General features: G+C 43.7%; 1 protein-coding gene across 1 annotated transcript; it reads left to right on the forward strand.

The window, feature by feature from the left end:
• Positions 1–3,303: 3,303 nt before the first annotated feature.
• On the forward strand, positions 3,304–6,808 carry LOC144774001 (olfactory receptor 51G2-like). Its single transcript, XM_078659044.1, has 2 exons — positions 3,304–3,448; positions 5,898–6,808. Exons 1-2 carry the CDS (start codon positions 3,304–3,306, stop codon positions 6,806–6,808), a joined length of 1,056 nt encoding a protein of 351 aa, XP_078515170.1.
• Positions 6,809–13,339: the final 6,531 nt, after the last annotated feature.

Raw genomic sequence — 13,339 nt, forward strand, 5'->3', positions numbered from 1 at the left:
GCCTCATGGGAACAGTCCAACCCGAACTGCCAAGCCATGTCTTCCCTGGACCGAAATCAAGCATCCTAGGACCGGTTTCTGGCTAACAGCCGTCATCAGCCGGGATAGTTCTGCCTTGTCTTTGCGCCGGGACGCTCCTTGGCTGGAGTATCTGTGCGCACAATAAATCACCCTAACATAACATAACATAACATAGCTTGATTCCAGTGGCTTAGTGAGCACGGGACCCACGTCTGAACCAAAGTAAGACATGAGCCCTGGGCACTTTTCTTCTCTCAGGTCCATTATGTAATACTGTATCTACCTGAAGAAGTCATGGAAAGCTTAAAGAGAAGAGTCACTGTATCTTCTCAACCAATTTACTTGCACTCTAAAGTTCTGAAATTCTGTCATGATTCTCAAGCTGAATAGCATCCTGAGCAAATAAAGATGATGGACTTGATTAACATTTCCCTTCGTTATAATCATGCCTTATCTCATTCATTTTCCTTTTGCTGTGGATAGATATCATAGGGGGCTTGCATCCCCTCGCTTGAAATCCCTTGGAACTCACAGATCTCATGGTGGTGGGCCTTAACCGGATTGCAATGAGTTTGTGTGATGGAAGATATGCATGGGGGGCTGGATACTGCAGACAATAGAGTAGTGTTGTCTATATGTTGTTTCACTGAAAACCAATAGAAAGGCTTATTTTATATGCTAAGTCCCATTCCAGAACCTGTTGATGCCATGGATCAGTTCCTCTTTCCTGGTGGATTTGTGGATTCAGTTAGGGTATAGACAGTAAGCAACCCAATATACCCTTGAGGGCTAGGGTGAAAAGTTATGAAATGGGTAAAAAGTGCCTTCAAGGGAGTTTATTCAAAGGAGTTTTTAGAATTTTGAGACTAATTGTAATATAGGAAAAATTAATGGTCCTGATCGAGTTTAGTTCAATCAATCATATGTTTGAACTTCTGATTATTCACACAAAAATATAATAGACACTTAACATAAAACAAAAACAAGAAGAAGAAGAAGGTGTATAAGCAAAATATTGAATTTTATCAAAATAAGTCACAAGGGATTTTAAATACAAATATATCAACAGAAATACAGGAAGAATGCAATGAATTTCAGTTAGCTTCTCTGTAAACCCTGTAAACACCTATCCAAAAATTAAATATTATCAATTCACATAGGATAAGGGTAATGGTCGACGTTTCGGTCTCTTATGAATGATTCCTTGAGACCATCATCAGGACTGATCGATAAATATTTGCAAAGCCCTTATTGTATTGGTCCGCGAGATGGTAAACAAGGTTTACTGATAAAGAGTAGTTAGATTCTGGTACACAGTTCTATGAATGACGTCCTTTTTCCAAAGAGTAAAATGAGTGGAGCACCACGAGTAGGAGCCGTCAATAGATCTCAACGGAATCCATTGGTCATATCGTATAAACAAAGACCATGCCTCAGATCTGGATATCATGGAGTACAAACCGGTAAACTTTTGGAATCTTTAAATTGATAATGGGAAGGGGAACAGCAATCGCGGTCAGTGCAGCACAAATATGGTGTGGGAGAATTGCAGTTAATGCAGAGATCGTCTTAAATCGATCTGATGTGGATCTTAATCCGTCTGAAAAATCGCATAAACGCCGAACAAACGTTAGGGCACCTTTTGTTTGTGTTCTATCCATCCCCATGGTCCACATTAGCTCCAATGCAAACAGTGGCGGCTCCTCCGTAATGGAGCCAACAGCTGAAAAATAAAATAAAAGTTCTAACATCTAATCAAATAGTTTTATGGTTCAGCATTTGTACATTGGTTACTGCAAGTATCAAAAAGCATGCTTACATCACAAAAAGGCTGCATTTTAATATAATGGCCACCATCCTTAAAGGTATACCTAGTAAATAAAACAAAAATAATTGCCAGTACTATCCGGAACAATCAGAGAAAAAGGGAAACAGGAACAAAAATGTCATCTCATACAGTAATAATTACTGCATCCTTAAAACCAGTTCTTGTAAAGTAATAAGTGGCTGTTTGTGCAATACTGATGTACAGTACTTCACACTTATGTTTCAGTTCTGCACTTTCACCTGAGAGGTGTCAGGCACACGAGATAAAATCTTCACAGACTCTAAATCCAGGAATTGCAAGTTCTTAACTATCTGCTTTTAATCTTTTTATCATATTGCTTTATAGGCATTTGTGCAATATACAACGTAATTATTCCTTGTCAAGTCTTGGCCTGTAACAGTAACTTAGAACATTCCTACAGCATAGTATCTCTTAATCCCTAAGGTGTCTCATAATGATCAGGTGTGCTCCTTCTAGGGTCTGGTGCCAGGGGTGGTGTGGGTGTGCACGAGCATGTATTTTCAATATGGCATCCTGTTGAACAATCAACCGGGGACAGCAGACACTCTGTCAAACCTTGCTGCTAAGTCTTGGTAACACCCCACAGAGGGGAAGCTCTAAACTGTTCTAAATCACACCCAGGCCACCTTCCACCTTCCGGGGTGTTATCGATTCAGCCACAGGTGTAAGTCAGAACTCAACACTCTAAGCCTGACTTCAACTCAACTTTAGCGCCGAGACGCCTATGGGCCATTGTTCGCGCTTTATAAATATCATTAATAAATAATAATAAATAAATAAACTCATCTCTCGAATGCTTACATCACAGGCCTACGGTGTACAGTGGGAACCAAAAGAGTTCTAGTGTTTTTTTATATACTAGACACTCCACCATCCACTTTCCCTGCATCAGTGGCACTGGACTTGCCAAATGAATGGCAATAAAACACCTGACTAGCACCAGGGCCAGTTGGGCAAATTGATATCCTATATTCCTGCTGTCCCTGGGGAGCAGCAAGAGGCCCAGGATACAGTGGCAGATTGTCAGCTCTACTCTGACTCTTGTTATTCTCTTCACCTTCTGTGTCACTCCCATCGAGAAGGTGCACACCCCACGGCATACCCACGTATCATACATAAAGTCAGCCGGGGTCTCAGCACAGCATGCATGGCTCTCTGGTTGCACCGGGAGAAATCCTATGCAGCTGCTGTGACATCAGGGAGGGCCTATAGAGGTAGTAGAGCTGTGCTAATTTAAACCTGGCATTACTGGCAGCTTGCTGCACTTATGCCCTAGCCTGCTTCCACTCTTCAATCATAAGGGGGATCGCAAGGTCCCTATTCCAGTTATCAAGGGCGGTCGTTACGCCAGTCTGCCTGTCCTCCTTCAGGGCAGCGTGCAAACAGAAAATCAGGCCTCAGTTCGAGCCTGGATCCATTATTACTGTAAGGACATGGGATTCACTGGGTTCCTCAGGGAAATTTGTACATATCTCATGGAAATGCTTGCATACTGCAGAAACTGCCCCAGTCCTACTCCAAAAAGTGTCCTGCCTATGCTAGCATTGCGAAAGGGTCATTCAGAAACAGGTCTCCCACCCTCTGACAGCCTCAGTTCATTCATTGAGAGACATCCATTGAGGCATGGATGACTATGAATGTTTGCAGCCACCGTATGGGAGCAGCCTGGCGTTTAGCGCATGCTTCAGAGCATGGGTTACCGCTTTTTCCCATGCCTGTGCAACCAGTACCATTATTAAGGGGCACTGACATAAAGAAATTCGAGGTGGTCCCCCCTGCAACGTATATGGAGGGGCACCAGCTTCGGATTTAATCAGGAGCTTTCAGGCCAGAGTACTGTGCTGAGGGGGCCCATCGCACGGCGGGTGCCGATAAAGGGGTTCCTTCCAGTGCCCTGCGACTCTCCTTGAACAATCTGGGGAGGCTCCATTACCACTCCCTCCAGTAGTTTCTTCTCCCAGTTGGGGCCATCTTCGACCACCGCGCTGCGTATCGTAGGAGCCCTGCTAGATAATAAAACTGGAGGTCGGGGAGCCCTATTCCACCTTCTGCCATGTCTAGTTTTAAGATACTTAGCCTAACTCTGCTTCACTTTCCTTCCCACGTTAGGGACACCAACAGCCCATTAAGTTCCCAAAATAAGGAGTCTGGTAGGACACAGAACAATTTCTGCATAGTATAGAGACACCCAGGTAGCAATACCATGTTGCTTAAAGCTACTCTGCCCATGACGGTCAACAGCAGTTTATTCTATCACATTACTGACGTGACTAGTCTTTCCACCACCCGTCCCATATTAAACTAATACTGCTCCCAGGGGTCATGATCTATCTGAATCCCCAGGTAGCAAAATTGTTTTGTCTCCCAGGTTAGCGCTCCCTCCGGGAGATCAGCCACTCCTCTGTATGCTAAGGACACCAGGGAAAGAGTACTGATTTGTGCTCTTGGTATGTAGCACTAAAAACCTCCTGAAATTGGCAATGAGGGCTAGGAGGAGCAGCACGGATCATTCCAGTTTGGTCACATATACAAGGGTATTGTCTGCGTACATCAGTACAATATGCATGGCGTCACCTACTTGTATTCCCCAGTCCTGAAGTTTGATCCTCAAGTACCACGCTAAAGACTCCATGGCCAACGCAAAGAGGAGTAGGGACAGTGGGAAACCCTACCTCATTCCTCTTCCTACATTCAGTACATCTAATACCACCAGTCTAGTTTGCGCTCTCGCCCTGCGTTCCATAAATAAGTGGTGCACCCATGACAAGTGCCATGGGCCGAACCCCATTCTTCACAGCAGCCCCCATAGAATATCCCATGAAAGGGTGTCAAATGCTTTTTCAATGTCTAGGGCCACCAAAGCTGCCTCCTCAACCATTTCCTGTGTGGCACACATTACATAGGAGCAATGCCGGAGGTTCATTTAAGTGCCCTTCCCGGCATAACTCTGCACTGGTCATCATTCACTAAGTGTGTGGCTATACGGCCCAAGCGCATCGCAAGTACTTTCACAAGCAGTTTAACATCGATATTAAGCAAGGACAGCAGTTGCTAAGACACCCTACTGCGTGTGTATCAGCAGTGTACCGCTTGACTTTGCTTCCTGAAGTTTTCCAGTAGCCTAGGGCGCACTTCAGGGTAATATGTCTGATAATACTCTACCAGGAGGACATGCGATCCCAGATATTTCACATGAGCCATGTCCCAGAGGGTCTCCAGTTCCCGTATATCCTCCTGTCTGCTTATAATCTTAACCCGTTGGCTGCGCTGAGCGTTCCGCGCCAGGGCGGAACATTCTAAGAAATGGGCGGGGCCGCGTCAGCCAACGGACGAGCGCAGCACTACTGGGGTAGTGCTCGCGACGACCGTTGGCCGACAGCAGCAGCCAACGGGTTAAAGCAACAAAGCATTAATCAACCCTACAGATGCCTGCACATATGTTAATAAATAGTACTTACTGATTGAATTACATTGTAATCACCAACCACTAGATTGGTTTGTACAGTCAATTAACCAAATAGGGGTGCTTCAGCATTTTGCTCAAACTTGAGCTCATGGTCTTGAACCTGTTGTCTGGTGCTCATGAGTTCACAAGGATATGATCATCTGTCACATTCTCTTTGGTTGTCTTAAACCTGGTGTGTTGCTTACCCCTAGGATTATGAGCTGGTACCTGATGTGTAACTTAAAATAGCAAGTATCTGGGAAAAATATGTTTGAGCTACTTGATGCTGTAATGCCTGTTTAGTAAGTTCTTAACTTTTGAAAAAAACATTTGCACCATCTGTTTCAGCTAAGTTTAACTATAAATTGTCAAACCCAAATTGCAATGTTTCACAGTAATGTTGTCTGCTGTAGAAATTCAGTCAAGTCTGTAATGTACTGCAAGAAATGTTTTCTTGACTCCTACCTATTTAGTTACCGGTGTACAAATGTACATTTTTCCCATTTTCAGTACTAGATCTTACCAATGTGATTCCAACCTGCATCATGTTCACATTCAACTCCAGCGACATCAAGCATACGTCGTTCGTCTTGATGGGGTTTCCTGGAGAAGACGCTGCAAAGACCTGGATGTCTCTTCTCCTGGGTTTATTGTACCTGGCCTCCATCCTAGGAAATGGCCTCATTTTGTTCATCACCAAAACTGACCAGTGCTTCACTGAGCCCATGTACCTGCTGCTGTCTATGCTTGCTGCCACAGATCTGGGGATGGCCCTCTCCACTTTACCCACAGTGATCAGCGTCTTCTGGCTTGATATCAGAAATATTAACTTTTATTCCTGCCTCTTTCAACTCTTTTGTATCCACTCCTTGTGTTCCATTGAATCTGCCATTTTGGTGGCCATGGCCTTTGACCGCTTTGTTGCTATATGTAACCCTCTGAGATACAACTCAGTATTGCAGCAAATAGTCACCAAACTAGGAATGGTGGCTCTGATCAGAGGTGTCTGCATTCATGTCCCTATCCCCTTTCTTCTAAACCGGCTTTCCTACTGTGCCAACACCGCTCTCTCCCATGCCTTCTGCTACCACCCTGATGTCATGAAGCTGGCGTGTGTGGATACAACAATCAATAGCACCTACGGTTTGGTCCTAGTGCTTGCCACATACCTGCTAGACTCTGTCTTCATTGTGTGTTCTTATGGGCTGATTCTGAAAACAGTCTTGGGCACATCTATGCAAGCAGAGCTCTTGAAGGCATTGAACACCTGTGTGAGCCACCTCTGTGTTGTTCTGCTGTTCTACATCCCACTGATTGGATTGACATTGGCTCACAGATATGGACGGAATGCTTCCCCTCTTCTCCTTGTGATGATGGGTTTGGTCTTCCTTGTTGTGCCCTCATCCCTGAATCCAATAGTGTACAGCATAAAAAACAAACAGATCCGTAATGTTCTCTCTAAAAGGTTCTGGGCAAAAAGAAGCAGAACTTGAGCTTCAATGTTGATCAAAGCATGCAGCAGAGAAGTAGCTATGGATAGGGTCATGGTACATGAATGGTGAATAAAATGGACCTCTTCTTATGACTGAGTGATACATTGTGACCATTATATAAATACGTAGAACATTGGAATGTTGGGAGCTCTATTGAAAAAAACGGAGTGCTCCGGGCTTATAATGGCTGATAGAAGCCTGGAGCTCCAACATTCCAATGTTTCTTTGTTCACAGCTCGGCCTGTGAACAAAGGCTTCAAGGACCCTGAGGGGATTCCAATCCCCTCGCGCTTCCATAAGGCTTTGTTCTTTTTTGTTAGAACATTCTGCCCTCTAGTGGCAGAATGTTCTAATAGCCTTATACCCCTTCGTAGTGGGCTATACCAGCTATTAAAGTCCCTCTCTCTTGTTAAAGGCCCTCGCCTTCGGCCTTTAACGCTGGAGAGGGCCTTTAATAGCCGGTATAGCCCTCTACGGCGGGCTATAAGGCTATATTATAAACCATGAAATTCATTAGACATATACCAATTCTCCACAGTTAAAGGAAAGAAAGGCGAGACAGTGCGCAGCAGGCTTTTCAGGAAAATGCACGCATAGAATGTAAAACAATATTAAAAATAAGACTCCAGTAAATAAAAATGGTAAACTAATTTAACAAAAATAAGAAAACAATGCACTCAGAAAAATGGCACACAAGGGACAAAATCATTTCAAGGAACCAAGAAATATGAATGTATAAAGACAGTATCGAAAAAGTTCCAAGGATCAAGGAAGAGGTATAAAATGGTGTAAGTCTATCTGCACCGTCAAAAGCAGCCAAAGGCCACTCTTGAAACACAAATACAAAAGAGTTTTCACATGAATGCTCTTCCCCACCCAAACTGTTTCTGCATTCAATGTTTATTGTATTGTTCTAAGAATTCTTCCATAATACCTATGCGGACACCATAACTCCATGTATTTAATTGCAGTTTTTCATTTTAAAATGTGTTATGAAAGAAATGCAAGTCACTGTAAAATGTATTTTTGAAACTGAGATCGTTCAATCTATACTGTTGTTAATTCGATGTGGAAATGGACTCAAATGTTGTACTTCCTATTGAATGCATGAGGGGGGGTTCACTCAGTTAATGCTAAAAATAAAGTACTCTGAGGTCTGACGCTTAGGATCCACTTTGCGGTGTGAGTTTGGCAGCAGTTTGAAAAATACATCTGGGAGAAGTCTTATAAACAATGTGTTTTGTACAACATGTGATGGTCAAGTATGTTGTGAGTGTTCAGAGGCGTGTATTTAAAAGGAGGAAATGGGCCTACTGTCGTGCTGACTGCTGCTGTCAATCAGGCCAGAGTATACTGAAAGTATGCCAGATGTTCTTTTCCTACACATAAGCGAGAGAGGTATTGTTTTGTATCTTTGAATTTTTTATTTGCAAGTATTACCCCCAAATATTTGCTTGTTGGTCTTCTGACTGCCTCTTGACTCGCTGAGGTAGATGTGTTTGCTTTACTGAGCTAACAAATCACTGAACATCTTGTGAATTGATAAACAGATGGCCTCAGAGTGGCATAGTTGAAACAGTCCTGTCCATTTCTGGACGTCACCCACCCATGAGCAGAGACAATGGCCTAGATTTGGGGAGGTATTTTTTCCCTTGGCAGGAAGATCGGTTTGGCTGTGACCAGGAACTTGATTTACTTCAAGGGGACCTCCCCTGACACGAAGAGATGTCAGATGTAGGTCTGGTAGTAGTTTGTATTACTCCAGATTAATCAGAGTAATTCAGTGTTACTCTATGATGCTGAATTACTGATAATAATGCATTTATGCCACTCTTGTAATTATGAGTAATTGGAGAGGAAAATAATCAGAGAAACAACTAATTTAGTGAGGGCAAGCAGCTTCTCATGCTGCTATTCATGTTTTTAGTAAATGTAAATGTAAATGTAAATGTGGGTGTACTTGTAAAGCGCACTGCGACTCCATGGAGTATCCTGGCGCTGAAGACCGCTGGGGAACCCGTCCTGGTTTTCCCTGTGAGATGGTCCCTTTCTTTCATCCCCGGCGTCTGTGGGGGGCCGTTGTAGAGATGAGGCAAGCTTAATGCCCAGAGTTGCAGAGTGTGTTCCCTTGTTAGAGTAGGCACCGAGGCGAGAATTATCGAGTCCGTTTTGACCCTGGTCCAGTGATATTTTCTTAGCTCAAAATGCATCTTTGTCGCCATTTTGGATGCAAAAGTTCATGTTAAACTAAAGAATAACACTAAGGGGCCCATTATGAAAACAGGCGGATCGCCACCCCCTGTATGGCGGTGGCGATCCGCCCTCTAAAAACCACCGTCCGCTCCCTAATTCCCCCCGCCAGATTACCATGGCGGGGGGACCCCGGCGGACGTAAAGACCGTTCGCCGTTTTCCCGCCCAAGCAGCTTACATGCTGGCGGTGTCTGAGAGACACCGCCATCTATATTAGCATGTGTGCGGGGATGTGCCTTTGGAAAGGCAGGCGGTTTCTGCCATAGGGGGCCCGTTGCAGGCCCCCAGGGACTTCTGGGGGGTGGAAGTTCACATGGGGGTACCTATGGGGGGCAGTTCCATGGACAACATGGCAGGCATCGCGCAGTGCCTGCCATGTTGTGCATGGAAGTGTACAACATGCCTTCCTGGAATTGTGGCGGGCGGTGCTGAGTGCACCGCCCGCCACAATGTCAGGAATGCTGTATGCGCCCGCCACAGTGGCGGGCGCATCCTAATGTCCCCCACGGGACACCCGCCCTTATGGCGGGTAGTTCCTTTTTGCATCGGGATGGGGGCAGGCAAAGTCCGCCCGTCATCCTAATGTGCCCTTAAATGTTGGAAATAAGATGGGAAAAATCCATCTGCAAGGGCACATTTAGCAAGTGTGTGTGGCTGCTTGCACTTCCATCCATGTCCAGTTGCATTTAGTGCTATTTCTTGGCACAAAATACGTACGCAAGTGCTTTTTGGACACAAGGGGAATGTTTGTGTTACGAAAATAGTGCTAAATGCCTAATTTCTCTTCTCGCAGAATTATGTAGATCTCTCATAATTGTGTGGCAATTCTATGTGAAGATGCTACAGCTAATTACATTTGATACACCCACCACTAGTTACATGACCCCTGAATAGGCCTCTTTCTTTGTTCTCACAGTCAGTTCTCCCTATAACTGATTTGGAGGGACCACAGAGTAGGGGTGGCTCTTTACCTTGACCACGCCTATGGGTAGGCAAACAGGCTTTGCAGAGGGGGGTATGGTTTCTCCATCTTTTATTTAGTGAGTGAGGAACACTGTGAGATTATTTGCCAAAGTGCTGCTGGTAACATTATGTTATGTTATCAGGGTTTTCTAGCACGCACAGATACTCAAGAGTGTCCCGGCGCGAGCCCAAGAGCCCACACGAAGGGGGAGAGAAGAAAGGAAAAGCAAGAACACAAAACCAATTCAGTTGAAAAGGAAGGTTTTTAATTTCTCATTTCTCATTAATCCTGAGGACGTTTACCCTATTTGTTAGTGAGGAGCCAGGAGCACTCCGCCTCCAAGCTAGTGCCAGGAATAAATGTGGTATTTCAAAACACTGTCTTCAGAACAAGCTCCAAACCTTCCACCTTATGTGTAGGAAGGGCGACCTTCATGCACATAAACAATCACTAGCGTTTTGCTGTTTCCATGTGTGCTGCACAAAGCAGCACACATGGAAACAGCAAAAACTAGAAGAAATAAAGCATTTCTCCTGCGTTTCACCTTTTTAAGACCAGGTTTTCCCTGGTCTTAATTTTGGCACTGCCTCCTATTTACACCCCCCCTTGTAAATTGGTGGCAGCGTCAAAATCAATAGGAATTGTATAGGAACGCCCACCCCAACACCCATTGCCCTCCCCTTTCACACTAAGTACAGCATGAAAGGGGGCCTTATTTACAATGCAGTGTTAAGCCACGTTAAATGGCTTAACACTGCCTTTTAAATAAGGCAAAAACCCCTATCGCCACCTCAACTTCACAAAAAGTAACGTTGTGGTGGCGATAGGGGCTTGTAAATATGCCCCATAGATACCAAGGGCTGGGCTCAAATTATTGATACATATTACTGTTCAAAACAAAGTAGTGCCTTTATAAATTGTCATAGACCTCAGCCCCCCCTCGAAAAAGCTACTTTGTCATAGCAATCATTTTAATAACTGTAATCTGAGTATATGAATATCCCTATGAAAATCATTTTCTTTGTGGAACAATGTGCAAGAGACTTCTCAGTCAGTGCATTTATACTGCAACACTGGTAATGTTCAAGACATTTCTCGAATCATGCCATGCCATCTCCGTATTTTATGACATTGCCTCAAATAACAACATTGAATATTGTTTCATCGGACAGCATCTCGAAATAGGTGACTCTTATTAAACCAGATATTTGAGACAATATATGTCGAAGAAACCTTACACTTAACATGAGCAGTGTTCCTTTACATGTACATCATGGAAAAATGAGCCTTGCTGCATTACAACATAATAGAAACAGATTCCACCAATATGGCCGGGATGATGTAGCATGCAAATTGTGCAAGACGACCTGGTGCAGTACCAACATAGCATGTAAAATGCTCCTTTCACACTGTAGTATCAATTTGGGCAGGCTGATGGTGGCTTTCTGGGCTTATGGTGTCTAGTAAGTATGGTCGAAATTTGGGAATTCGCGGTACGCGAATTCGCGCGAAAGCGAATTCGCGATCTGCGAAATACTCAAATTTTTTTTCCCGTGTTCGCGGGCTTTTTGCGTGTTCGTGGGATTTTTTCAGCTCGGCTACCGCGAGGTTACCCATGCGGTCGTACATGGGCTAGTTGCATGCTCGTGTAGTGCAATTGCGTGTTCGCGTCCGTTTGTGCGTGCTCGCGGACAAAAAGTCTTGCGACCAAGCAAAAAAATCCGCAAGCTTGCAAATTGCGAATTTTTTCAACAAATTTGCGCAATTCGCGAAACGCTAATTTGTCAAAAAATCGCAAATTCCGCGAGCGGAACTGATTATACGCCCATGCTTAGTGTCTAGATTATTCCTTTCATCATTGTCACTGTGGATCTATCCACCGAGATTGTTATATTCTCACTATACATTTGTTTTAAGCTTTTAGCTGGCTGTGGATGGATGCTTGGAACTCACCGATGCATTCCATTTGGTTAATTATTGCTTTGTTACTGCAGAGGTGACAGAGAAAGAAGAGAAAGAGAATTATGCCAACTTGTATCTAAATGCACTATTAGACTTAGATCTCTTTTACTTGCTGGTCTCAATAATGAAGAATAATTAGTTGTACATTTGGAGTCAGAATCAGGAAATAATTGTAATAAGATCCTGTCCCTGCACATCTGGGAAAGTCACCTACCAAAAATATAAACAAAAATCAATGAACACTGCATCACAGAAAATACATAGACCTGAAACTCATATCAACAACACAAACCCATTAGAGGGTGACGATTAAAACTAAAAGTCACCTAAGGGTGCAGCTTACTGTTTCCCAGTGGAGAGAGATACATCTTTCATACAGATGGGTGCACAATCAAACACAATAGTTAATGTGTAAAGCTTGATCAAATCAAGAGGAACAATTATCTTGTTGCTGCACAGGGCTGATAATATAAAAAAACAATAGATGAGCAGCTGTAAAATAATTGTATGAATTGAAGCATTGTTAGACCTGTCAGACACAGGATGGTCTTCCTCTAAATGTTTTCTTTGCTTGCCTACAATGTTGCTTAATTCGTTGTTGCTGGCTTAGGACTCTGTGCACTTTATCAGTGCTAAAGTGCTTGTACTCACTCTCCTAAAAAGGTTTAACTGGCATATACCAATCTGGCATATTTAATTTACCTGTACGTTCCTTGTAGAAGGGTATCGCCTATACCCGGGGCCTGTAAATTAAATGCCATTAGTTGACCTGCAGTACTCATTGTGCCACCTAGCTAATTAGCACACTAAAACTGCCATTGAAGCCTGAATACAGTGTTACACTGCCATGTCGACTTGGCACTTAAAAGTTCTTCCAGTGCCTTAAACTCTCCTTTTATTACATATTGGTCACCTTTGAGCTAGGCCATAGGCAGCCCATAGGGCAGGGTGCTTTGTTATTAAAATATATGACATACTTATAAGCTTAGTTTTAGTTTTTAACTACTGTGAGGCTTACCCCTCCACTAGGTTAGCAGTGGGGATTAATTGTTACATCTAATAAGGTGTAATTCCCAATTGGAGGGAGGTAGATCTGTTATGTTTAGTACCTTAGAATGGTAATGATAAAGGCAACGTTGAATTTATCATTACAATTTTAAAAATGTTACTTTTAGAAAGAGGGCATTTTTCTGCTCTTAGCCCTGTGTGTCTTCAGCCTTACTCTGATACACTTCTGGGAAGGGTGACAGCTGAACTCCATGTATTCCTCCTAGACAGCCACACACAATGGGGGCTTAGGTGTGATTTGATGGGCCATCTGGAGGGATGGGAGGGAGGAGCTGAGCCCAGCCT

This window comes from Lissotriton helveticus, chromosome 8 (assembly GCF_964261635.1).
Source record: "Lissotriton helveticus chromosome 8, aLisHel1.1, whole genome shotgun sequence".
NCBI classification, from domain to species: Eukaryota; Metazoa; Chordata; class Amphibia; order Caudata; family Salamandridae; genus Lissotriton; species Lissotriton helveticus.